The sequence below is a fragment of the Oncorhynchus mykiss genome, chromosome 12, assembly GCF_057628025.1.
Source record: "Oncorhynchus mykiss isolate SJ-2025 chromosome 12, ASM5762802v1, whole genome shotgun sequence".
Classification (NCBI taxonomy): domain Eukaryota; kingdom Metazoa; phylum Chordata; class Actinopteri; order Salmoniformes; family Salmonidae; genus Oncorhynchus; species Oncorhynchus mykiss.
In genome coordinates this window covers 22,591,694-22,619,368 of record NC_143033.1, presented here as the reverse complement: position 1 = coordinate 22,619,368, position 27,675 = coordinate 22,591,694, and the positions used below count along the sequence as shown (strand labels likewise).

At 43.0% G+C, this 27,675-nt stretch overlaps 2 protein-coding genes across 14 annotated transcripts in view; one reads left to right on the top strand and one right to left on the bottom strand.

Moving 5' to 3' along the window:
* LOC110537201 (lysine-specific demethylase 2B) overlaps positions 1 to 27,145 on the bottom strand; it is a 44,594-nt gene extending 17,449 nt beyond the window's left edge. For 4 of the 12 annotated variants that reach the window (XM_021623053.3, XM_021623055.3, XM_021623054.3 and 1 more), the window contains exons 1-12: positions 26,312 to 27,145; positions 21,809 to 21,953; positions 20,847 to 20,925; positions 20,650 to 20,696; positions 20,032 to 20,210; positions 19,833 to 19,939; positions 15,431 to 15,524; positions 14,856 to 15,009; positions 14,540 to 14,655; positions 9,554 to 9,680; positions 8,814 to 9,223; positions 8,616 to 8,702 (exon numbers count right to left, since the gene is read on the bottom strand). In XM_021623053.3, coding sequence (XP_021478728.3) covers positions 8,616 to 8,702; positions 8,814 to 9,223; positions 9,554 to 9,680; positions 14,540 to 14,655; positions 14,856 to 15,009; positions 15,431 to 15,524; positions 19,833 to 19,939; positions 20,032 to 20,210; positions 20,650 to 20,696; positions 20,847 to 20,925; positions 21,809 to 21,953; positions 26,312 to 26,368 — 1,602 coding nt within the window. In that variant the 5' untranslated portion in view covers positions 26,369 to 27,145. Of the gene's footprint in view, positions 1 to 7,255; positions 7,451 to 8,615; positions 8,703 to 8,813; positions 9,224 to 9,553; positions 9,681 to 14,539; positions 14,656 to 14,855; positions 15,010 to 15,430; positions 15,525 to 19,832; positions 19,940 to 20,031; positions 20,211 to 20,649; positions 20,697 to 20,846; positions 20,926 to 21,808; positions 21,954 to 22,544; positions 22,939 to 26,311 lie in introns of those variants that run through there. The other 8 variants (XM_021623057.3, XM_090192004.1, XM_090192003.1 and 5 more) reach the window with 4 other exon arrangements.
* On the top strand, positions 21,582 to 25,373 carry LOC110537204 (calcium release-activated calcium channel protein 1). 2 transcript variants are annotated; one of them, XM_036937206.2, is made up of 2 exons: positions 21,582 to 21,767; positions 24,087 to 25,373. In XM_036937206.2, exon 2 carries the CDS (start codon positions 24,093 to 24,095, stop codon positions 24,645 to 24,647), a length of 555 nt encoding a protein of 184 aa, XP_036793101.1. In that variant the 5' UTR covers positions 21,582 to 21,767; positions 24,087 to 24,092; the 3' UTR covers positions 24,648 to 25,373. The 2 variants fall into 2 exon arrangements, with proteins under 2 accessions (XP_036793101.1, XP_021478735.1); XM_021623060.3 differs by lacking the exon at positions 21,582 to 21,767 and adding an exon at positions 23,369 to 23,783.
* Positions 27,146 to 27,675: the final 530 nt, after the last annotated feature.

The window sequence follows — 27,675 nt, the reverse complement described above, 5'->3', positions numbered from 1 at the left end:
TACATGGCCCCATTCATTCTTTCCTTTACACGGATCAGTCGTCCTGGTCCCTTTGCAGAAAAACAGCCCCAAAGCATGATGTTTCCACTCCCATGCTTCACAGTAGGTATGGTGTTCTTTGGATGCAACTCAGCATTCTTTGTCCTCCAAACACGACGAGTTATATTTTGGTTTCATCTGACCATATGACATTCTCCCAATCTTCTTCTGGATCATCCAAATGCTCTCTAGCAAACTTCAGACGGGCCTGGACATGTACTGGCTTAAGCAGGGGGACACGTCTGGCACTGCAGGATTTGAGTCCCTGGCGGCGTAGTGTGTTACTGATGGTAGGCTTTGTTACTTTGGTCCCAGCTCTCTGCAGGTCATTCACTAGGTCCCCCCGTGTGGTTCTGGGATTTTTGCTCACCGTTCTTGTGATCATTTTGACCCCACGGGGTGAGATCTTGCGTGGAGCCCCAGATCGAGGGAGATTATCAGTGGTCTTGTATGTCTTCCATTTCCTAATAATTGCTCCCACAGTTGATTTCTTCAAACCAAGCTGCTTACCTATTGCAGATTCAGTCTTCCCAGCCTGGTGCAGGTCTACAATTTTGTTTCTGGTGTCCTTTGACAGCTCTTTGGTCTTGGCCACAGTGGAGTTTGGAGTGTGACTGTTTGAGGTTGTGGACAGGTGTCATTTATACTGATAACAAGTTCAAACCGGTGCCATTAATACAGGTAACGAGTGGAGGACAGAGGAGCCTCTTAAAGAAGAAGTTACAGGTCTGTGAGACCCAGAAATCTTGCTTGTTTGTAGGTGACCAAATACTTATATTATTTGCAAATAAATTCATTAAAAATCCTACAATGTGATTTTCTGGATTTTTTTTCCTCATTTTTTCTGTCATAGTTGAAGTGTACATATGATGAAAATTACAGGCCTCTTTCATATTTTTAAGTGGGAGAACTTGCACAATTGGTGGCTGACTAAATACTTTTTTGCCCCACTGTATAAAATGTAATTTTGTTCATTGTCCGTAGCTTATGCCTGCCCATAACCCCACCATGGGGCACTCTGTTCACATCAGCAAACCGCTCGCCCACACAACAACATACACGTAGTCTGCGGATGTGAGGCTGGTTGGACGTACTGACAAATTCTAAAACTAAGTTGGAGGCAGTTTTTGGTAGAGAAAGGAACATAACATTCTCTGGAAACATCTCTGGTGGACACTCCTGCAGTCAGCATGCCAATTGCACGCTCCCTCAAAACTTGTGACATCTGTGGCATTGTGTTATTTGACAAAACTGCACATTTTGAGTGGCCTTTATTGTCCCCAGTACAAGGTGCACCTGTGTAATGATCATGCTGTTTAATCAGCTTCTTGATATGCCACACCTGTCAGGGGGATGGATTATCTTGGCAAAGGAGAAACGCTCACTAACAGGGATGTAAACAAATGTCTGCACAAAATTTGAGAGAAATAAGCTTTTTGTGCGTATGGGATCTCTGAGCTTTTTAGCCTACTCAAGTATTTCATATCTATTGCTTCTGATATTGCTATGTAGCCCAGATTGTCTCTTTCCAATTATACCTGACAAATTGTCAATTTTTGATACTTTATATATTCCTTTTTAATATGCATCGACTCCCCATTTGCCAATCTCTAATTAACTATCTGCTTGCACCTGTTGCGCCTGTTACGCACAGCAGGTGTTTTAAGTGCGTATCTTCTTAATTTGTTTGTACAGCACTGATGAAGGCATGAGGCCAAAACGTATGCTCAGTTTAATGAATTTGTTTTATTAGCACCTTGCACTTTCTGTATTATTTTGAGTGTGGATTAAATTAATGATAATATTTTTGCATCTTGGCCTCTTTGGGTTATTCCTCTTCATGGTTGAGTGCAAGTACTTTTTGAACTCTACAGATACTCTTCCACGCACTAGCCACCTTTCATTCTATCTTGAGCTAACCCTCATACTGACTTCATATCTATTATTTCAGCTCGTGAAACATGGGACCAACACTTTACATGATGCGTTTAGATTTTTGTTCAGTATATAACCTAGCTGTGTACAGTATATGGTGATGGGGCACGAGCTATACCAGAGGAAATGTGGTTACTGTGAATTCAAATGGCAGATATCCAGCAGGCACTTGTTTCCACAGCAACCCACGGTACAGAACATGTGTTACTTTCCCACCATCCTGTGATTTTCAGTTGGAAAGGGCATGTACTAAGGAAATGCAGGTGAATGCTGACTGACTGCTCAGAGCTGCACCAGCAACACTGGGTGTGTACTGCTTTATATTTCTATCTGAAGAGCATTATGCAAAACACTATGTGAGTCAGAATAATAACAACATTGAAATTGCTAATTCACTAATCCCTTTGATCCTCATACTAAATCACTAAGCTGTGCACACTCCACCTCCTCCCTATCCTCACTCAATGACTAACCAGCGGGACTAACAGGTTTTGCAAGAATAAAACCACAAACCGCTTCGGAAGAATTTGCATGATGTAATGAGGTGTTTGAATTCAATAGAATGGTTATGTCATCATAACATTCTCCACCTAGCCTACTGAGAGCAGTAGGAAGAGATGAGAGAAATCAGTGATCACAATTACAGCAAGGAACAGAACAAAAAACAGCCACAGCCAATCAGGTGTATCAGATTTCTATAGCAACATCAGCAGTGCACATTTTCCAAGGATCAGCATAGCAACAACAGACTTCCTACTATTCCTGTGACATGTAGAGAGAGTTGGGTAGCCAACCAAGTGCTGCTACCACTGGACAGAGAAAACGCAAATAACCTATCAGAGAAGAACATCAGGGTCAGAGGCTAAACCTTGCCTTGTTATAGACTTATCCTAAAACAAGTGTACACCAAGCAGAGTGGCTAGGCTGGGGTGATCAGAGATCTAGGCAAAATAATATTTTATTTTAGATATTGGGGGCATCTATAATCTGTGGTGGAATCCAAGGATCTCTGTTTGGATTACAGACTCGGGGCCTGACTGAGCCAGAAAGGAAGTGCAGATAACTAAAGAAGACTTGTTTTCTTATGCTCTCTCTTGTCTCTCTGCAGCAGACATACAGTGGGAAGTATTCAGACCCCTTGACTTTTTCCACATTTTGTTACGTTACAGCCTTATTCTAAAATTGATTAAATCGTTTTTTCCCTAAATCAGTCTACATACAATACCCAATAATCACAAAGCAAAAACAGGTTGACATTTCTGAAAATGTATCAAGATAAAATTAAAATATGTTTTTTTAAACTTTGTCACATGCGCTGAATACGACAAGTATAGACTTGAAATGCTTACTTACAAGCCCTTAACCAACAGTGCAGTTCAAGAAGAAGAAAATATTTACCAAGTAGACTAAAATAATAAATAAGAATAAAAAGTAACACAATAAGAATAAAAAGGCTATATACAGGGTTCACCGGTACCGAGTCATTGTTAAGGTAATATGTACATGTAGGTGGGGGCGAAGTGACTATGCATAGGTAACAAACAAACAGTGAGTAGCAGCAGTGTACAAAAGGGGGGGGGGGGGGGGGGGTCCAATGTAAATTGTCCATTGGCGATTTTATGAATTGTTCAGTCATCTTATGGCTTGGGGGTGGAAGCTGTTGAGGAGCCTTTTGGTACGAGACTTGGCGCTCAGGTACCTCTTGCCGTGCGGTAACAGAGAAAACAGCCTATAACTTGGTTGACTGGAGTCTCTGACAATTTTATGGGCTTTCCTCTGACACTGCCCATTATATAGGTCCTGAATGGCAGGAAGCTTGGCTGGGCCGTTCGCACTACCCTCTGTAGTGCCTTGCGGTCAGATGCCGAGCAGTTTCCATACCAGGCGGTGATGCAACCGGTCAGGATGCTCTCGATGGTGCAGCTGTAGAACCTTTTGAGGATCTGGGGACCCATGCCAAATATCACATTTACATAAGTATTCAGACCCTTTACTCAGTACTTTGTTGACGTACCTTTGGCAGCGATTACAGCCTCGAGTCTTTGAGTATGACGCTACAAGCTTGGCACAGCTGTATTTGGGGAGTTTCTCCAATTATTCTCTGCAGATCCTCTCAAGCTCTGTCAGGTTGGACGGGGAGTGTTACTGCACAGCTATTTTCAGGTCTCTCCAGAGATGTTCGATTGGGTTCTAATCCGGGCTCTGGCTGGGCCATTCAAGGACATTCAGAGACTTGTCCCAAAGCCACTCCTGCATTGTCTTGGCTTAGGGTCATTGTCCTGTTGGAAGGTGAACCTTCGCCCCATCTCAGGTCCTGTACTTTGCTCCATTCATCTTTCCTTCGATCCTGACTAGTCTCCCAGTCCCTTCCACTGAAAAACATATTCACAGCATGATGCTGCCAACACCATGCTTCACCGTAGGGATGGTGCCAGGTTTCCTCCAGATGTAACACTTGGCATTCAGGCCAAAGAGTTCAATCTTGGTTTCATCAGCCCAGAGGAATCTTGTTTCTTTAAGTGCCTTTTGGCAAAAGTCCAGAGGAATCTTGTTTCTTTAAGTGCCTTTTGGCAAAATCCAAGCGGGCTGACATGTTCCTTTTACTGAGGAGTGGCTTCCGTCTGGCCACTCTACCATAGAGGCCTGATTGGTGGAGTGCTGCAGAGATGGTTGTCCTTCTGGACAACAGGTGGACTTCAATCAAGTAGGAGAAACATCTCGAGGATGATCAATGGAAACAGGATGGACCGGAGCTCAATTTCGAGTCTCATAGCAAAGAGTCTGAATATTTATGTAAACAAGGTATGCTTTTTGTATTTTATAAATTTGATAACACTTCTAAAAAGCTGTTTTCTCTTTGTCATTATGGGGTATTGTGTGTAAATTGATGGAAAAATGTTTGTTTCATCAATTTTAGAATAAGGCTGTAATGTAACAACACGTGTTAAAAGTCCAAATGGTCTGAATACTTTCCGAATGCACTGTACAGTCAGCAATATGTTTGAAACATCAAATCGCATTATCGGATCGCAATACATATAGAATCATAATACATATCGTATCGGCACCTAAGTATCGTGATAATATTGTACCGTGAGGTCCCTGGCAATTCCCAGCCCTAACATACAGTGTTCTATGATCTGTCCTGTCACCGGTCACCTCCTTGACATATCTGTCACAAGCAACCATAGACAATGACAGAGGATCCATTTGCCCATATCAAAAGTCATAACCCAACAGGTTACCTGACAGCATTTAGTGATTTTCAAGTTAACCTGCCTCAAAGGAGTAGATCTATCGCTGTCAGATCGGACCTGACCCCAAAGGACCACGGACCTTACATGAGAAAATATGTTCCAGACAGCCCTCCACATTGTCTTGAAAATTCTCGTCTCCCAGCAACACAAAAACATAATAGGATTGGGAATCCTGCAGGGCAGTGACAGAAGGGTGTAAATCTCCATCTAAAAAGAGGAAGTGAAACTAACTGTACAGAACCTGAACTGACCCATCAGTCAGTCTCAGGAAGCCCAGGTCACTGAGTGACATAAGATGTTCCTCATCATATCCCAAATGGAGACTGTACAGGGAGCATAATATCTCCTTGCAAGGACATGCAATGAAATGTAGCTTATCCAGCTCATCAGCGTCAAAGCCTTCCATGCCTAAAAAGTTTGTTATCTGTAAACTATGTAATTTATTACCAGAGCACACATGTAGGCATGTTATGTAGCTAGCTAGTAGGGCCCTGTGATTTGGTTAATCATGTCACATGACATGGATTTTAACCTTTATTTAAAGCTTTTTTATCAAAGCTGTCCCATTTTCTTTTTATGTCAGATGGTCCAGAACCATCCTCAGACAATTGCTTTCATTTTTGGTCTAATTCTCATTTCTGGAAAAGGCTTAAAATAATGCTGAAAATCCAGGTCATGTGACATGATTAACCAAGACACAGGACCCTAGATCTAAGGTATGATGATGAACATTCCTCTACAAACCAGCGTGCTATTCCTTAGCTCAGCAAAGCTGAGGTTCAGCAGAGGCGTTGGGAGTATGTGCCACAGTGTAATAACCTACTGCGTCACAGTGGAACACAGGAAGACCTGCTCAACTTGAATAGCCCATATCCACACAGGCACACGCCCAATCAGTCATACAGCACAAACAAACACGATGTGGGACCTTAGATAAAACACCACTGCTGGTAAACTTCAAGAGGAAATGCGAGCGAGGAATAATAGATGCAAGGCTCTCTTAGACTGAGGCACAGTGAGCGCCCAGAAGTACTGTAAAAAAAAAAAAACAGTTGTCCAAACATTGACACTGTTATTGTGGGCCTCTGGGGGATTTACAAGCCTAATGAATTTGCTCTTGATATAACAACTCAAAAGCATTTATCTCAATCAACCTATCATCTCATAGGCACTGTAAAAAAAATAATAATAATCTGCAACCAGACCGTTGAGATGGAGGTGATATGTTGTTGTTTTTTAACACCAAAAACATGCACATCCCTATCGAACAAGAACACCACGAACAAATGCTGTGTTGATATCAACGGCAACAGGGAGGAAAAAAACATCTTCCGCCATCTCATCTGTGGCAGGATCGAAAAGAATTAAACTGTATCCAATGATAAACACACTCACAGTCAGTGTATAATTGGAAGGGGCTGTGGAATGCAGTGCTATGACTATGTGGCAGAGGAGTCTATACACAAACACAATCTTCCTCAGCGTTTACATGCACAATCTCCTGGCTCATTTACATGCCATAGCCAATTGATACGGTACACATCAACTATATTCCCTCATTATCATACACAATTGCAGGCACAATAAATATATTAAATGCATCAGATGTATTCTTCCCTGTTCATACAACTGAACCTATTAAATATTCATCTATAATCTGCATCTTTCTGCCTGATCTCTCACACACATTCTTGTTGTTTATCTCATTTCTCTTCCCTGTTCTGGAACAACCAGTAGTTTCCCTGAGGACTGACGCTGCTGTCTGAACGGTCTGTGCCATCTCATCTCCTTACTGCATTTCTCAGGCACACACACACCCACACACAACCTGTAAATCAACCTACAAGCACAGGGAAGAAAATAAAGAACACAAGAAAGGAGGCTAACACAGAAACAGAAGCAGCATTTCTCTTCAGGTGGCCCCTTTCCATACAACAATCAGCTCAATTAACTGTGCCTCACCGACAGACACATTTCTCTCCTCTCCTCTGCTCTGTTCCGAGGAGTTCAGTGCGCTAACCAACCTGCTCAGCCTCTGAGTCGTAATCCTCATCGTCAGTGCTCAGCGACATGGCCATGGCTGTTTTTCATACCCTGACCAACTCACAGCAAACTGACATGGCTGCAGCCCGCCCCAGCCTGAGCCTCCTCCTCATCCAGCTGCTGCTGCCGTCTACCGCACAGCCCTCCCTCCTGCTCCACAATCTTCCAGCAAAGGCAATATACACAGCAGAGCAGAGCAGGCTAGCTCATGAATAGGGAATGGTTAGGTCTCTGGGAGGAAGGAGTACAGGGAGACAGTGCAGCCAATGGGGAGACCATATGCAGATAAGGTATTTGAATATGTGCAGTGGAGCCCCACCTTCTTCCAGTTAGGAAGGAGAATGCAGAACCAGTTTGGGAATATTCCTACATGAGCCGGATCACTGGGAAGGAAGACCAGACAAATTCAGCCAATAGAGAGACAGATGGTGTTTTATTCCAAAAGGAACACACAAAGAGCCCACAGAATCAGCAGCTGGCCTTTAAATTGATCAACGACGTGTAGGGGGAGCAGCAGACAACAGATTTCTATGATCAAAATCCATCCCATATGCAGCTATGTGCTACTGTGTCCACAGCACACTTCTTTGTAAGGGATTGATCTAGTCTGTTGCTTTCCTGCCTGCCCGCTGCATCAGTGAATCTGGCTTTGATTGCTCTGCTCTGGCTTCTACTTTATGTCCAGCTGTACTGTGGTTGGAGCTTTTAATGCAGTACAGGAAGTTAAAGATCAAAAGGGGCTTCACACAGATCATTTTCTATCATGCCGCCACTCCTCCCCTCAATCCCCATTCTGTCTTAGTCAATACAACAGTAGAAGTGATGTCTAATGAGATGCAGTGACACAATTAAGCATTTTGGGACTTCGATACAAAATAATAAATCAGACTTATTTGCAAATTATTTGTCAAGCTGATCAATAGGCCTAGATAGATCACCCATAAGGAGCATAGTTTTAGTTAACCTTTTATCAGTAAACTCAAAGCCCTCACTTCGTAAACAAGATGAAGCAGAACAGTGTTAATTATCCAACAATGACAGACACTGTGGATGAGACCCAGCTGTGACATGGAAGAGATGAGGAGCAAAAAAATACAGAAAATCTCATTATCTCCCTCGTTAGGCAATTCTGCAGCCCGCTAAATCAAAATTATGCAAATAAGTACAACCACTGCTCTAGGGAAGAAGATAATCTAGTTTGAGAGAGAGGAGAGAGAGACACGAGTACCAAAATCACGATATACACCCTGCTCTACTAGGCCAAGACAGAGTATGAATATGGGCAGGCTTTCAGATGACAGATGAATGACAATAATGAGGCTACAAACACCGCATTCTCACCTTGGAAGACTTCTTGGGCCAGCACACCACAGGTACACCAGTGGCAGCCATTTTGGGATCATCGTCTTCATGTTCCTTCAAGACAACCTGGGGAACGGGTAAAAGAGTAATGTAAGTTCCTGTGTTTTGTAATGGTACGTCCAGATATTTACACAGAGACAGAAAATACATTAGAGCTGAGCTGGGCTAGGCACATACCTTCATGTCATCAAGCAGGGCCTGGGGGTCCTCCATGCCATCTGGGACACATTTCTTATTTTCGGGGAGTGCTTCCAGCTTCTCCACCAGGGCCTTAAGGCCCTTCAGTTCAAACTCAGTCAAATGAGTCCATTTACTCTGAGACTCTGAGCCTGGTGAACCAGAGGGGGTTTTGGGGAGCTCTGGAGGCTGGATGGAGGTGGGGATGCAGCTATCATCCAAGGCAGCTTTAAGAGGCTGAGGGGCGCTGGGTTTACCCTTCCTGTTATCAGGAGAGCAAGGGTCATCAAATGCTGACCTGTCACTCCGTTCATCTTGTTCCTGCTGCGTCTCGCAGGAGTCCTCCTCGTCCATGTCCTGACTCCGCGAGTCAGAGGAGGGGCTCTCAGTGCTCAGCTTCGTCTCCAAATCTGAAGAAGTGCAGGAGGAGGATGAGAGAAGACTAAAGGACCAGTCTGATGTGCTCCATATGTGTAACCATTCCGGTCAGATTATAATTTCTGTCACTTTCATCATGCTAGCTATCATTTCTGTGATAACGCAGTCTCACTGATTAAACAGAGGTCAGAAGTGTTATAACATTGGCTCTTAGCAAAGGATTAGAGTGTTACCCACTTGTGAGTGGTAATTACAACAAGAGTGCAAGGCAGGAGCTCTCGGGATAGAAGAAAGATTGAAGCAGCATTCATTGACACACCCGGGGAACTGGTTAAACAGCTCCATTAGTTGGGCTCACTCACCGATTAGCAGAGGATCTCTGTGAAACTCCGGAGCGAGATGGGAGCGCTTGGTCAGGCAGTGCACGTACCTCTCCAGGACATACCAGCACATCTCATTGTAGAACGGGTAGCGGAACTTGGAATGAACCTGAAACGAGTTTGGAGAGAAAATGTAATTAAGAGAACAAAAGTCTCTAAAAAGACAATGAGGGAAGTCATTCCCATGTTTAGTCTGCCTCCATTTTGTAATGATTAACAAGAGTTAACGCCTAATCTTCACTGCAGGTCTGGTGGTTTATTTACTTCCTTCTGTATTAATACTCAAGCAGTAGGCCTAATGTCTGGGACTAGACAGTTATCATTTACTCTAGGCTAAAACATGAGGATCGCCACAGGAAAGGAAGACCCAGAATTACTTCTGCTGCAAAGGTAAATTAATCAGAGTTACAAGCCTCAGAAATTGCAGCCCAAATAAATGCTTCACAGAGTTCAAGTAACAGACACACCACAACATCAACTGTTCAGAGGAAACTGTGTAAATCAGGCCTTCATGGTCGAATTGCTGCAAAGAAACTACAACTAACGGACACCAATAAGAATAAGAGACTTGCTTGGGCCAAGAAACACAAGCAATGGACATTAGACCAGTAGAAATCTGTCCTTTGATCTGTCCAAATTTGAGATTTTTGGTTCCCTGTCGTGTCTTCGTAAGACGCAGATTAGGTGACCGGATGATCTCCGCATGTGTGGTTCCATCGTGAGGAGGAGGAGGTGGTGGTGTGATGGTGTGTTTTTCTGGTGACACGGTCAGTGATTTATTCAGAATTCAAAGCACACTTCACCAGCATGGCTACCACAGCATGTCCAAACTTTTTACTGCTACTATATAATACAAAGGTATGTGGAAACACTTTCAAATTTGTAGAGTCTGCTATTTCAGCCACACCCATTGGTGACAGGGTTATTAAAATGTAAAAAAAATCAAGCACACCGCCATGCGATCTCCATAGACAAACATTGGCAGTAGAATGGCCTTACTGAAGAGCTCAGAGACTTTCAATGTGGCACCGTCATAGGATGCCACCTTTTCAAAAAAGTCAGTTTGTCCAATTTCTGCCCTGGTCAACTGTAAGTACGGTTATTGTGAAGTGGAAATGTCTAGGAGCAACAACGGCTCAGCTGCAAAGTGGTAGGCCACACAAGCTCACAACAGGACCGCAGAGTGCTGAAGCGCATAAAAATAGTCTGTCCTCGGTTGAAACACTCCGTATTTCAAACTGCCTCTGGAAGTACCATCAGCACAAGAACTGTTCGTCGGGAGCTTCATGAAATGGGTTACCATGGCAGAGCAGCCGCACACAAGCCTAAGATCACCATGCGCAATGTCAAGTGCCAGCTGGAGTGGTGTCAAGCTCGCCGCCATTGAACTCTGGAGCAGGTCAAACACGTTCTCTGGAGTGATGAACCCTACCAAACGAGCTAAATGACTTCTATGCTCGCTTCGAGGCAAGCAACAGTGAAGCATGCATGAGAGCACCAGCTGTTCCGGACAACTGTGTGATCACGCTTGCCATAGCCGACGTGAGAATGACCTTTAAACAGGTCAATATTCACAAGGCCAGGCGGATTATCAAGACGTGTACTCCGAGCATGCCCTGACCAACTGGCAAGTGTCTTCACTGACATTTTCAACACGTCCCTGGCCGAGTCCGTAATACCTACATGTTTCAAGCAGACCACCATAGTCCCTGTGCCCTAGAACACCAAGGTAACCTGCCTAAATGACTACCGACCCATAGCACTCACATCTGTAGCCATGAAGTGCTTTGAAAGGCTGGTCATGGCTCACATTAACACCATCATCCCAGAAACCATAGACCCACTCCAACTTGCCTACCACCCCAACAGATCCACAGATGACACAATCTCTATTGCACTCCACACTGCCCTTTCCCACCTGGACAAAAGGAACACTTATGTGAGAATGCTGTTAATTGACAACAGCTCATCGTTCAACACCATAGTACCCTCAAAGCTCATCACTAAGTTAAGGACCCTGGGACTAAACACCTCCCCCTGCAACTGGATCCTGGACTTCTTGATAGGACTGCACGGCCAAGCACGGTGGTAGGCCTGATCACCGGCAACAATGACACAGCCTATAGGGAGGTCAGAGAACTGACAGTGTGGTGCCAGGACAACAACCTTTCCCTCAACGTGATCAAGACAAAGAAGATGATCATGGGCTACAGGAAAAGGAGGGCCAAGGACGCCCCCATTCTCGTCGATGGGGTTGTAGTGGAGCAGGTTGAGAGCTTCAAGTTCATTGGTGACCACATTACCAACAAACTATCATGGTCTAAACACACCAAGACAGTTGTGAAGAGGGCAAAACAAAACCTATTCCCCCTCAGGAGACTGAAAATATTTGGCATGGGTCCTCAGATCCTCAAAAGGTTCTACAACTGCACCCTCGAGAGCATCCTAACTGGCTGCATCACTGCCTGGTATGGCAACTGCTCGGCCACCGACCTCAAGGCACAACAGAGGGTAGTGTGTACGGCCCATTACATCACTGGGGCCAAGCTTCCTGCAATCCAGGACCTCTATACCAGGTGGTGTCAGAGGAAGGACCTAAAAATTGCCTGAGACTCCAGCCACTCTGGTCATAGATTGTTCTCTCTGCTTCCGCACGGCAAGCAGTACCGGAGTGCCAAGTCTAGGTCCAAAAGGCTCCTTAACAGCTTCGACCCCCAGGCCATAAGACTGCTGAACAGCTAATCAAATGGCTACCCGGACTATTTGCACTGACCCCCCCCCCCCCTTTCTCCTTTGACACTGCTGCTACTACTCGCTGTATATTATCTATACATCTTCGCTTTACCTCTACCTACACGTACATATTACCTCAACTAACCTGTACCCCCACACATTGACTCAGTACCGGTACCCCCTGTATATAGCCTCGTTATTGTTATTTTATTGTTGCTCTTATTTTTTACATTAGTTTATTTAGTAAATATTTTTCTAAAACTGCATTGTTGGTTAAGGGCTTGTAAACTCGACCTTACTGTGGAATGCTACACCGGTTTTATTCGGCGCATGTGACAAATAAAATGTGATTTTATGAATCGCGCTTCACCATCTGGCAGTCCGACGGACGAATCTGGGTTTGGCTGATGCCAGGAGAACGCTACCTGCCCTAATACATAGTGCCAACTGTAAAGTTTGGTGGAGGAGGAATAATGGTCTGTGGCGGTTTTTCATGGTTCGGGCTTGGCCCCTTAGTTCCAGTGAAGAGAAATCTTAACACTACAGCATACAATTACATTCTAGTCGATTCTGTGCTTCCAACTTGGTGGCAACAGTTTGGGGGAAGGCCCTTTCCTGTTTCAGCATGACAATTCCCCAGTGCACAAAGCGAGGTCCATAAAGAAATGGTTTGTCGAGATCGGTGTGTAAGAACTTAACTGGCCTACACAGAGCCCTGATCTCAACCCCATAAAACACCTTTGTGATGAATTGGAAAGCCTACTGCGAGCCAGGCATAATCATCCAACATCAACTTCCGACCTCACTAATGCTTGTGTCTGACTGGATTGCATACTTTTGGTCATGTCGTGTAAGAAACTAGTTGAACAATTCAACTGCATTTGATAGAGACAACGGTTACGTTAAACATACACTGGCAAACCAGAGGCCCTGTTCAAGGCCAAGCTCTTCCATTCATTCCCATCTCTCCAGGGAGAGCTTGCCCTCTCAGACACAGCAGCATGATCTGATTCCCACTCTCCTCTAAGAAACACAGCTATATTTATCTCGCTGAGATGATTTCATACAGATCAACACTTTTCAGTGATAATCCTTTCTTTCTCCAGCTCCATTTCTGTGTTGAGGTGTAAAAATAGAGTGAACGCAACGTGCCAAGCCCTGGGGAGCATATGAAACTGTCTCTGTTTCTCTCATACCTCTTTTCCAGCAGAAACAAAAATAGTACTGTACTTTCAGCAAAGCTGACTCTTCTAACCAGCTATCCATCATAACTGAGAAAGCTACATTTAGCCAAGTATCCATATAAATCTCAAAGCCTGCAGGACAAGCATCCATATCATTACAGCAACTACTCCGATCTTATTATTGGAAAGAATACCGGAATAAAAATAGTGAAATATTTCTAGACATTCCTCTAATTAGGTCATATACAGTACAAACACATGCATACACACAAAAGCAATAGGCTCATATACACTATATTTCATCAACATAAGAAGCCCCTGGGAGTTTGTGAAAAGAAGAGAAACACTCTTTCCTTTAAGTATTTCAGTCTCAGGCTGCCAGTATGTAATCTCAGTTAACCCAGAATTTAAATATTGGGTCATTTAATCAGCTGTGTTGGGTCCATACGGTTCGGTTTGCGTCTCCACCCTAGCAAAAAGAAACTCTCAGCCAAAACCCCCTCCCCCTTCACTAATTGAACCTGTGTTTATCACCCCTGGAGTTTAAAATTGCTTAAGCACCGCCTTTGCCCAATTATACATCCAAATAGTCAGTGTCAGATTCTTTGGTTTACGCACAGGATCTCTCCACGAGAGATTAAGCCAATATGACACAACAAGCTCCGTGATTCATTTCTGCCCTTTTAGCGCTGTATTCTGATTTTACATGAACCGCTGTCACAGACTATTTCCACATGAATATGGATGGATTTTTGTTTGCGGGCACAGACCTCATCCGTGCCATCATTAGCACATCAGTCTGTCTCTCAATTGGATGGTAATGCCAATGACAGAATGTTCAGCACCTGGGCCTTTGTGTCACATTCCTGCCTCGTTTCAATCCCTAGCTTCCCAACTTCCCCTATCCAGTTTGTTTGTATGAGGTGAGGCTTTTTCCCCATCCATCTTCATTGTAGAGACACAGTTTAGTTTCACTAATGGTTTCACTAATGGAGCAGGTCAGAGGTGGAGTGAAGCATCAGTACTGGAACACCTGTATGAGACAGCCTACCTTAGTCCTGTTCTCTATCTCATAGATTGAGAGTTGCATGGGAATGTTAAAGCTGTGCAGAATGTTGCCTCCGAACACCAGTGTGTCCTCGGGGGTGTAGACTGCATGAATCCAGCCTGAAACGGGACAGCCAGCCAAACATCATGAGAACCAGCTGACCCACTCAAAACATGCTCAGGCAGACAGACATGGTATGTCCAAACATGTTCTCAAACACATGCCTGAATAAAGCAGTGCATATACTGTATGGTTTGTTACAATGATATTCATGATATTATGATAGGAATAGATCAAAACAAAATGCTAGGCAGCTCACCAGAGGGGATGAAGAAGGTGTAGCCCTGTTTTAGCTCAACTCTCTGGCAGCCATCTGCACGATCTCCCAGGAAGACGTCACTCTGCTTGCCTGACAGAACCCAGTCCTCATACAGTGCAAGGTTATGAGGTGTCGGAGGCACCAGCCAGAACACCTGAGCACAGGACAGGGAGATAAAAGTTGGGGATGTGGCTTTGGTTGTCATCTAACAACAAGGGCGATATATTTCTCAAGGTTACAGCTTATATTAGAGAAGTCAGCACATTTCGGAGATTTGTTCATCCTTTCACATAATGTTCTTCCCCCTCGCTTCCTCTTCATGCCTTAGCTTGACCTTTGCAAGTTTGTATAATGTGATCCGTCAAAGGTGTGCATACGGACACCCTAGCAACAATCCTCTGATGTCTGCTGACTCTGCAGCAATTGCTGAGACAAACAGGGAACAGGTTCATTTGTAGCGCCTCAACAGAAATAGAATACATGTACAGTACCAGGATTGGGGGAGGGTATACCAGAGAGCCTCAGGATGCATTATTTTGCCACATACAATCTGGAAAACAAACATGACAACTTACCTTTCCTCCCTTGAACACGTGATACCACACAGACGTGCCCCCGAAATCAATGTGGAAGTCAGTATAGCAGCCCTTCACGCTCATCAAACAGTACCTACAGAGGGACATGAGACGGGTGAATGATGACCCACTGGATCTGAATAGTTATGACGAACCTAGGGAAGCATATTTTCTTTGTTTGACAGCCTAGACGTTAAGAGCGTTGGGCCAGTAACCAAAAGGTCCCTGGTTTGAATCCCTGAGCCGACTAGGTGAAAAATATGTTGATGTGCCCTTGAGCAAGGCACTTAACCCTAATTGCTCCCACAATTCACTCTGGATAAGAGCATCTGCTAAATGACTCAAATGTAACTAAGACGACCATGGGTTAGGGGCTGAGCTGAATGAACATCAGAAACCGAAAGGGGGAAATAAAATAAATCTTTGTGATTAATTTCTAAGAAACAAGCAGCTCAACCACAACATCTGTTTGAAATCCGCTACTCTCTACTGTACTACAACTGCCAGTACCCTATTCCAACAAACACCAACAACAACAAAAATCAGTAACCACAAATAAGCTTAGAGGACAGCCTCACAACAGCCTCTCCTCTGGAAGTTAATTGTGGAATGATTATGGCTCCGTGGGACATAAATCATTCAGTAATTCAGTGAGATAAGAATGAGAACAGGTCTATTAATAGAATGGGACCCGACCACTGACTCCAGTAGCCTCATATAAACCAGAATGAATACCGCTGCGCTATAGTAAAACAATGTAAGCTCGCGAAATCAGGCGGCTTGCGAGGCTATGACTCCAGGGCTTCAGTGGAGAAAATGGAACCGTATCATTTACGACCGGGACGATACCAATATCGCAATATGTTTTCCATGACAAAACTGAAAACACGAAGCAGACAAAACTCTTTGATCCTTTAAAAACCATCTGTATGTAACTTAGTGTGCTATAGCTTGGGAAATAAATGAATGTGACTGAATGACAACATAAATCAAATCAAATTGTATTTGTCACATACACATGGTTAGCAGATGTTAATGCGAGTGTAGCGAAATGCTTGTGCTTCTAGTTCCGACAATGCAGTAATAACCAACGAGTAATCTAACCTAACAATTCCAAAACTACTACCTTATACACACAAGTGTAAAGGGATAAAGAATATGTACATAAATATATATGAATGAGTGATGGTACAGAACGGCATAGGCAAGATGCAGTAGATGGTATCGAGTATAGTATATACATATGAGATGAGTAATGTAGGGTATGTAAACAAAGTGGCATAGTTTAAAGTGGCTAGTGATACATGTATTACATAAAGATGCAGTAGATGATAGAGTACAGTATATACATATACATATGAGATGAGTAATATAGGGTATGTAAACATTATATTAAGTAGCATTGTTTATAGTGGCTAGTGATGTATTTGACATCAATTCCCATCAATTCCCATTATTAAAGTGGCTGGAGTTGAGTCAGTGTCAGTGTCAGTGTCAGTGTGTTGGCAGCAGGCACTCAATGTTAGTGGTGGCTGTTTAACAGTCTGATGGCCTTGAGATAGAAGCTGTTTTTCAGTCACTCAGTCCCTGCTTTGATGCACCTGTACTGACCTCGCCTTCTGGATGATAGCGGGGTGAACAGGCAGTGGCTCGGGTGGTTGTTGTCCTTGATGATCTTTATGGCCTTCCTGTGACATTGGGTGGTGTAGGTGTCCTGGAGGGCAGGTAGTTGATGATGGTGATGCGTTGTGCAGACCTCACTACCCTCTGGAGAGCCTTACGGTTGTGGGCGGAGCAGTTTCCGTACCAGGCGGTGATACAACCCGACAGGATGCTCTCGATTGTGCATCTGTAAAAGTTTGTGAGTGCTTTTGGTGACAAGGCAAATTTCTTCAGCCTCCTGAGGTTGAAGAGGCGCTGCTGCGCTGCGCTGCTGCGCCTTCTTCACCACGCGGTCTGTGTGGGTGGACCAATTCAGTTTGTCCGTGATGTGTACGCCGAGGAACTTAAAATTTACTACCCTCTCCACTGCTGTCCCATCGATGTGGATAGGGGGGTGCTCCCTCTGCTGTTTCCTGAAGTCCACAATCCTCTCCTTTGTTTTGTTGACGTTGAGTGTGAGGTTATTTTCCTGACACCACACTCCGAGGGCCCTCACCTCCTCCCTGTAGGCCGTCTCGTCGTTGTTAGTAATCAAGCCTACCACTGTAGTGTCATCCGCAAACTTGATGATTGAGTTGGAGGCGTGCATGGCCACGCAGTCGTGGGTGAACAGGGAGTACAGGAGAGGGCTCAGAACCCACCCTTGTGGGGCCCCAGTGTTGAGGTTCAGCGGGGTGGAGATGTTGTTACCTTCCCTCACCACCTGGGGCGACACTTTGTGTTTTGTTTCCTTGCCACGATACTAATGAGTTTCGCGATACTGGTACCATCCCATACTATCATTACATGGCACATTATTGTTAGAGCCACAGTCATGATTTTTGTTAGGTGGTTTTATTTGTATGTAGGCTACTGTAAAATGGTGCATCTGTTGTCTTGGTATCATTTTGCAGCCAGCACAGTTAGTCTACGCTCAAGGTTTATCAGATTGAAATCTGCTAATAACAAGTGCATACCACACAGAGTGTGTGATAGATTAAAAAAAGGCCAAATAAAAAGTAGGGACGAGACGATACCAGTATGTATCACAGCCCTAATGTTGGAAACAAACATCATTATGTTGTCCTCCAGAGTCAAAAAAATAATAATTCCAAGCTATAGCACACAATATTTTAGAGTTTTGGTCTGCTTCATGTTTCCATTTTTGTCTTGGAAAAAATTGTGATACTGGTATCATCACAGCCCTAGTAAAAAGGCTGTGATACTTCTACTGTGGATATGGCAGGGTAGAAATTCCACTCTTCAAGCCATGGGACATCCAAAATGAGTGATGAATAAACCATATACTAATTCTATACCTGGCACTGATCAACATAAACCCTGGTCCTGATGCAGGGGGAACAAACTCTCTTGGCAACACGAGTCCTCCAGGAGCCTCAATAACACCAGGCAGCTGATCAATACAAGCTTGTTTGCCTCCTCTGATCCAGTCAGTAGCAGTAGCTCATAAAATACAGACAACTTCCCATCCTGTCAACACGGCTCATTTTGTCCATACATATCATTTGATTTGGTCTAGTTGCATGGCTAAGTTATAGTTCTCCAGCCCCGGCTGACTCTTACTGTATGAGGCCAGTCAGACAGATACAGGCTTGTCATCCATCCCACAGCAGTGTATCTGCACCTTCCCACAGAGACACCGGAGGAGAGGGTTCACATGGGCTGGAGACCGGAGTATGACCTTGACTGAGGTAATGGTGGAAACTGCCAGTGTAAGCACATTATAAATGCTCCCACTCAGAGGGAGAAGGTCACCTCATCCATATAGACACATATCACCGACACTGAACAGAACATGTCGAGACGCATAATACTGTCTGGCTTACAGACTTCACTGAGGGCCCATCTGCTGAACCTGTGAGACACTCACATAATCACACACACAGATCCCCAGCCTATTGCACAGCAGTTTGCAGCTCTTCTCTGGACAGAGAGTGAGCAGACCCTGGGCTATAGAAGCCCAACATCCCACTACAAAACACCACTCACGATCAATCACACCAGCCCTTGAGCGTCTCCATTAAAAATAGGGTAAATAAATCAAATGACATGGTAGAATACTCCCGACATCTCTCAATCTGAACAGCTTTTCCCAATAAAAGACAGAGACGTACCCGACAGCTATTCCTCTCTCTGACCCGGTTCGCTCAGGACCACCCCCCACCCTACCCCCCATGCGCTGGTCACCGACTAGACAGGAGAGAACTGCTCCGGATTTTATTTCTGCCCTGCACCATTAAGTAAAAAATAGAGAGGAGTGAGAGTAGAAGGAGAGAGAGAATATTAGAGTGAAAGAGAGAGCTAGAAAGAGAGAGGGGAAGAGTGAGGGTGAAAGGGAGGGCACAATTGGCTCTTGAATGCCCTCTATGTCATAATGCTGGTAGCTGATTGGCTGAGGATGAGCCATGAAGTCACTTCGGCATCCTGTGAAGAACCGCCCTCTACCATGAAAGAGCCCTGCTGCCTAGCAACCATCTAGAACCATCAGAGGAAGTGAATGACAGCAGGGGGCTAAAAGAGAGAGGGCAAAGGGACTTTGGAAAAAGGAGGAGTAAGCTAATATTTCCTCCCAGCAAAGCAGCAATTTTCTCACAGCTTTTTAAAATAAACTTTGGCATGTGCTTCAGTGTTTTCCTGTTATGTACAACCAACTGCATTTTTGTAACAGGTCCACACATCAAAAGTAACTTTGACATTGCACACAATAACTAACTGAATTTCTAAAAGACAAATTACTTACTTCTGTACTTTGGGGTACTTCATCTCTGAGATGACATTAGTGGCTTCAGTTTGTCTTTGTTTCAGTTTAAGGGGCCACATGTTGTCCACCCAGTCCACTAGATCCACCTATAAGAGAGAGTTGACAGTTGGCATTCACTGTCAAATTTGCCCTTGTTCATAATGGATAAATTAATCAAAAACTGGCGGTGCCATCTTACCACAGTGGGCCTCTTGACGAGGTTCTCCAGTTTGGTGTGGCTGAACTCCAGGCTGATAACATTAAAGAGTTTGTCCCGCTCCTCCTCAGGCGTCTCATAGTAGCGGACAAACTGGGCCATGCTCATCTCAGAGCCTTTCTGAGTGCTCACGTCCATCACATCAACAGCACGACGGCTACCTGCAAACACAAACACAGCAGTCTTACCGAAACCTGAACACTACCATGTCACATGAGAGATCCTATTAGAGGTAATTTAGTAAAAAGTGGCATTTAACTATAACTGATTTCAGTCTGACTTTATGTAATATAGATGGATAGGCCTATGTGTATTGTGTCTGCACTGGAAATTTCTGAAATGCATCTTGGTAAAGTGAGTCATCTAATGTTTGTTCCATAAGTGAAAGAACCCTGCATTACAGGCTTAAAAAAGGTTTCCATCAACACCCACACACTTTTTGACTTGACACCTTTTCCGGCAGCATGCTTTTCATTCATCAACAAATGCAGGGTATTGTTGAGTACAGTGTGGGCCCCGCTGTCCAAACTAAATGATGAGTCTAAGAGAAGTATTTATGCAGTGAAAGGAATATGCCTAATATTTAAAAGATAGACTTACCAACCAAACCCTTAATCTCACTGACGGTGAACTCCGGGTCTGGCATTCTGTATTTTTTCAAGAATGAAGTCAAGATAAGCATATTACCTTCAAACCATTCCACAAAACCTAATATTTAACCAAGGCAAACAATAACATTTAATAGGCTAAATAGGACTTTATTGTTCACACATCTTCATATTGTACTCATCTCTCACCTGAGCCCCAGTCCATCTTTGGCTTTGAAAATAAGAGGGGTCTGAAGTGCTTCTCTTTGAACATACTCATAAGTGAAATCTGAGAAGAAGAAAAGTGTAGGTGTTCATTATATCTTCACTCTGCACATGGTACAGTAGAGTACAATTTGTGTGTGTCTCAATGGCTGCGTTTAGACAGGCAACCCAATTTTGGTATTTTTTCCCCACTAATTGGTATTTTTTTCCACTAATTGGTCTTTTGACAACTCAGATCAGCTCTGAAAAAGATCTGATGTGAAAAGATCTGTTGTGGTTGGTCAAAAGACAAATTAGTGGAAAAAATATCACAATTCAGCTACCTGTCTAAACACAGCCATAGATGTGTGAGGACATCATGCACAAAGACGAATTAACCAAATGGAACTTCTCCCCTAATGTGTGTGAATGCAATGGATGAAAAGGAAGAACATTTTAAAGGCCCAATGCAGACATTTTTATCTCAATATCAAATCATTTCTCTGTAATAATTAAGTACCTTGCTGTGATTGTTTTCAATTAAAATGAAAACAAAAAATAATACAGTAGCTTCTTAGCAAAGAACAATTTCTCAAGCAATCATTTTCCTAAGACTGTCTGGGAGTGGTCTGAGTGGGGAGGGGAAAATGGGAAAACTAGCTGTTATTGGCAGAGGTTTGGAATGCTCTTTCTTATTGGTGTATTAACTAATTTACCACTTGGTGATGTCACAAGGCACACCACAACTCCATCCTACCAAAACAGGCTGAAATTTCAGGCAGTCTTTTCAAACAGCTCTTACACTAAATGGGCATTATCACAATATTATTCCAACCTCAGTGTGGAAATATATGAAATACAAGGAAATTACGTGTTTGACTGCCCTGGCCTTTAAGCGTGTCCACCAGTGAGGGGACAGTGAGTGTGGTAAGCTAAAATTATGAATTAAGCATTTTATTTTAAATTACCTTTGCCGTCCATCAACTGAACGAAATGTCTGTTGTACGAATTGCTAACAAGTTTCTCCTCCAGATTAAAACCCCTGACATTTGCAATTTCTTCAACATCAGAGAAGTCCTCATTTTCGTCGTACATTGTCCGGCAGATGGAGCGCTAGTAGAGGAATGAAAATACAGGTTATAAAAGTATGAGACAATATTTATCACGTCTTACCAATAATGTTCTCAAAATACTAGAGTATATAATGAATATGCAAGTATAGCTTTGAATAAGGGCGGTCGTTTCAAATTAGAAAACGCATAGGCCAGGCAGTACATTATCTTATGTAGGCTCGAGAAGAGATCACAATAAAACAGTGGTGCACGTGGCTATGCTGTATTTGTGGTTGTAGGTGGGCCTTTAGCTGCAAACACCTTTTACAGATGATTAAACAATGCTAGTTAATAACCTCAATCGTTATGTCCAAGACAAACATTAACATAACGTGCTAAGATGCACAATAACAACGGTACGCAAAGTCTGAGTGGGCTTGTGAATGACGTCTATCATTTTCCAAGTAAAATATAGCCTAAGTAACTACATAAAGCTGACGTTTGTCAAAATTTAACATATGACATCTTCTGTTCTGAGGGTCAATGAAATGACGATAAACTAGGCTACCACTGATATCTCAGCTAACCTAGCTAGCTAGTCCAGTTAAAAGCGAGGCTAGCTATGCTAGAATAGGGTAATAATGCTACACACCAGCTTGCGTCCAGAATCTGCACCAGCTTCCATGATCTGAGCCCTTGCCTAGTGTATCTGTTCAGCCCTTCATTTAAAAAATTATTATAATCACATTTAAACTAATTATCACTGCGTTTCGACTCAACTAAGTGGTAACCATATTTGTTTTGTGCTGGATAACGTCACCGACAGAATCAAAACATTGTTGGACAACGTCATGCGTCACCTCCCACACTACTTATTCTTCACGTCAACTATGAAAATAGTTCTGAATGTATAACAAACAAATGCTATTACATTTATTTATCCGACTTTTTCGCGGTCTGTCATAGACCTACAATTGCATGCACAACAAAGGCTGCTTGGAGTCCGCATGCATGCTCGCTCGCTCTAGTTTAGATCCCTCCAATATGGATATATTGCATGCATGTACGCTATTGGGCACAATGGGCAGTGGGAACATTGTCTAAAATGATTCAATTGATTATTGCAAATTGTTAGTTAATAGCTAGACATTTGTATCAACGTGTCATGCGAATAGCTAAATTATAATCATCCACTGTCGTTCAAATTATTATAAATAATTTGCAAGTATAACTGACACTGTTTGTTTCGCATTCTTCAACGGCATACGTTTCAGATAGCCAGGTTCTATTTTCCACGAGTGGCCCTGCATGACTGACTAATGACAGTAACCAAATTATTGTACGCACTATAAATATCGTTTCAGAGTAACTAGTTACAATGTGAAAGTTTAAAGTATTTCTGTTTGTATGATCCAACTAACTTATTATGGATAGGCAGAATTGTGCGTAGTTTATTAAGCTTCGCCGCAATGGCTTATGGGTGCAGCCAGCTCGAGCGAAACAGCAGGGTCTAGGTGTTCGGTTCAGAGGCGCTGCAGAAGAAGTAGACGGTATGAAGTTTAAACAGCGTTATGCTTACAATACTTTGTCATTATTTAATGTCAACATAGCGCTAACGAAAATCGATTGAAAGTATCTGAACTGCTGCCAATTTCTACATCAATTTATTTGGACACCGAGGATGTTATCTCTGGTTAGCTAACGCCTATCGTTATTATTAAACAGCCACATACGAATCAAACAACGCCTGTTCAGTCTATTCAATTTCAGCGGCACAATGAGTCTGAACGAGCATTCATTGCAAGCACTGTCTTGGAGGAAGCTTTACTTGAGTCGAGCAAAACTGAAGGCTTCCAGTCGAACGTCTGCTCTACTATCTGGGTTCGCTATGGTAAGGAATATACTCGCCCAAAGATGCATTGCAGCAAAGGCAAGTCTTTGCTGTCCATAGCATGATGACGGCTAGGCATCATCCAAAAGCAGAATCCTTGTGTATTCATCTCATGTTGTATAGATTCTTTGCACCCCCTAGTTTTGCATTGCAGTTTTTCTTCATTTTTAAAGATCATGTCTGGATGGAATTTTGACAGCACGTTTTTCCCCCTTTATAGATCTCTAGTTCCAGACGGTCTGTCTTGAATGCTATTTTTTTCTGATACATTTCATACTGTTACTATTCCTTTCTCCTCTCTAGGTAGCAATGGTGGAGGTTCAGTTGGACACAACCTATCCTTACCCACCTGGTCTCCTCATTGCATTCAGTGCCTGCACCACTGTGTTGGTGGCCGTTCACCTTTTTGCCCTGATGGTTAGTACCTGCATCTTGCCTAACATTGAGGCAGTCAGCAACGTTCACAACCTCAACTCAGTGAAGGAGTCTCCACATGAGAGAATGCACCACCACATCGAGCTGGCCTGGGCCTTCTCTACAGTCATTGGCACCCTGCTCTTCCTGGCTGAGGTTGTACTCCTCTGCTGGGTCAAATTTCTACCCATTAGGCCTAAGAACCACAACCCCAACAATGGGACCATATCTGCAGGTGTGGCTGCTGCCATCACCTCCACCTCTATCATGGTGCCTTTTGGCCTGATATTTATAGTATTTGCTGTACATTTCTACCGTTCCCTTGTCAGCCACAAGACAGATAGGCAGTTCCAGGAGCTGGAGGAGCTATCCAACCTGACCAGGCTGCAGAATGAGCTGGACGGCAGAGGGGAGTCCCTCATGCAATCCCCCAGCTCTCAATTCCCTTAAAGACTGACCACTCTGACAAGATAGATATCTCTACCACGACAATACTTTTGCCATTAGTTTGACATTTCTATTAAAAACACAAAATAATTTATATGAAAGTGTTGTGCTACTCACTGTTTGAAATGTTGACATTTCTAGATTTTTTTTACTTGCATATAACTGTAAAACTATGCCACTTAACGCATGTACACATTTTCAACAGAAAAAAACACCACTGTCTTAACTGGCACTTGGAGGATTGTATTGTGGACAGTTAAAAAAAAAATCTATTTACCTTGCAGGTAATAGTGCATGGGGCTGAAGAGGGCTCTCATTAACAATCTATTGTGATAAGGTGGCTTGCTTTATTGTTATGAGCACCACTGAAGGTCTTATGGTGTTTTCAAGACAACTCTGAACCTCGCAAGTTAACATTTGCGTAGAGCTTCCTATTGGACGATTCTGATATTTTCGAAGTGGGAAACCCATTCCTCATCTTTCTACAATGAGTTTCCAAGCAGGGAAGGTCAGTTTCGAGTTGTCTTGAATGTGGCATTACTTCTGTAAGAGGTGAATATGTTCCGTATTCAACCTAATATTCTGACTTTTACTTTTTAGAGTTAACGTTTGATATTAAATGTAATCGGCCTGCTTAAGTTATTTGTAGTCCAAATGTTACTGCATAAACTCACAACAGTTTACTACTATGTAAACTATTTGTTATTGAAATAAACATTTTGTACCGTGGTTGTCTGAACAATGTTTTTGTGACATTGAAAAGCTATTTTCACTGCTGCTTAAACAGTGAATACAGAAATGAACTGCACGTATTCTTTCTCAACACAATTCGCTTCGTAAAAGGTGTTATGTTGCTTTAATTTCCTGTCAAAAGTGCACCCTCTGACTTGTTTGTACATTGAGTTGGTAGGTCTTGGTAAATATAGAAAAGTTTGGTCATACGCACATCCTTAAACCTTTTTCTTTTTGTTTTGCTTCTAGGATACATTTTTTAATACCTCAAATTGCCATTGGAGAATGATAGACAGATGGCGCTGTGACCTCATTACAAGTCTGATCATGTTCAGTGGTCCTGTTTCAGAGAAGTAAAGTTACTAAGATCTTACTCATGATGATATGCTCTCTTAATTGAACAATTAATGGCATTTTACTACGTGTCCAGAGATCAACAGAGATGAAGCACAACAGGAGGGTGGTCCTCCTGTTGTACTTCTGTGGTATGTCCTATTCACTGTGGTATGTTGACTATGTTTCCATTAAAACTGATTTTACATCCAACAGATGTACCTTAAGCAGAGAAAGGTGGGACACCTCACCATACAGTGAATTGATCATCACCCTGGGTTCAAATACATGTATTTTATTTGTTATTTTTCAAATAATGCAGCCTGAAGCAATTACTTACTTTGGAAGTCATTTTAAAGTATTTTCAAATACCTGGGTTTAATGCATGGAAGTGTATTTGAGTATTTTCAAATAGCTGCCAATACTTTCCCAATTACATTCCAATATTAAACTACTTGTCTTAACAAATATCAGAATACTTTGAAATGTATGTGATAGTAATTGAGATATTTGAACCCTGGTCTGCTTGGGGGCTCAGCACCATACCTGCAACACCCAGTAAAATACAAACTTTTAAATGCTTCAAAATACAAAGTATGTACCTTAGGAGTTGTGTATATTGTGGTGGTTGTTGTTGCCTCTTCTCTTCCAAAGTCCATTTGGCCACTCGGTCCACCCAGAAGCCCTCATAAAGCTGACCTTTGTCCAGGTAAAATAACTCCCCATGCCCATACAGTTGCCTTCATACCGTTTTTTTTCCCCTTGATTCCCTAATTTGAGTTGAAGCCAATCTCAAAACCTGACATACTGTTATAGTTTACACCCAAATCCATGCAAATCCAAACCGAATTCAGTCACGTTGTTCTACCAAATACATGTTTTATGAAGTAATTGCTGTTGCCACAGTAGTAACAGACTTGTGTGCAATATTTCGTTCTTGCAGTGTTTCATTGAATTCCAGACAAATTGTGAAAGTTGTGGACAGCTCATCTACACTAATAAAGATGCATGCAAATGTAGGCTACAATTGCTTAATATACCTCAACTCTCCATTTACACACTGGAAATCAACTTTGTCTTGAACGCACCCGTGGTGACAGTCATGGGACTTCCATGTAAGATAATATGCCCTGTCCATGATGTTTGTCTTCAGCCATTCTCCCTCAGATACAGTATAGTGGGAAAGGAAAAAAGTGTAGGTCCTATAGTTACATCCTTATTACCTGTTGAAAGATTTTTAAGAAAGAAATGAAGAGAACCAGTCACGGTCCATGGGTCTAAATGGTGACGCAGTAAAATAAAATGTATGCTTGATCCAAAAGGTGGTCGGAGTCGCGGTATGGATGGTGTGACGCAATTGCCGAGCCTCTTGAGACACAGTGGCCAAATTGAGCTCTGTACCGCATCGCCGTGCATAACGAAAATGTTTTAACAATGCAGAGGGATCCGTATAGGTCCGCATTGACATGATTGGTTGATGGTAAGTGAAGGCGGGAGGTCTAGTATAAACACAAACTCACTTCCTTGACAACTTCCTTCACAACAGCTCTGCACTGTTCCGTGAAGCGCAAGAAGTGTGAATGCCCTACAGAGGCCATATCACCCACCCTAAATGCTGCACGGCCAATGAAGATGGAGGGTTAACGCCTTTAAACCTAGGCTATGTCATGCAACAGTAGTACCATGCGTCTTGCTCTCCAACTAATCCCCTGTGTATTCATCTCCATAGACTGAATAAACAGCATCTTACATTATCAGCAAAAATATTGTAATCAGATTGGATATTTTTGAAAAATTTGATGATTACTTAGATGATTACTTTTACATTCAGAAAGGATGTTAGCGAGAAAAAGTCGGACACTGCTGTTTTCTCAATGACATTCAAATCAGTATTGAAAAAATGCGAAAGTTTAAATTTGTTCCACCTGAACGAGTCTGACCACAAATCAGAGCCAACTATGATGAC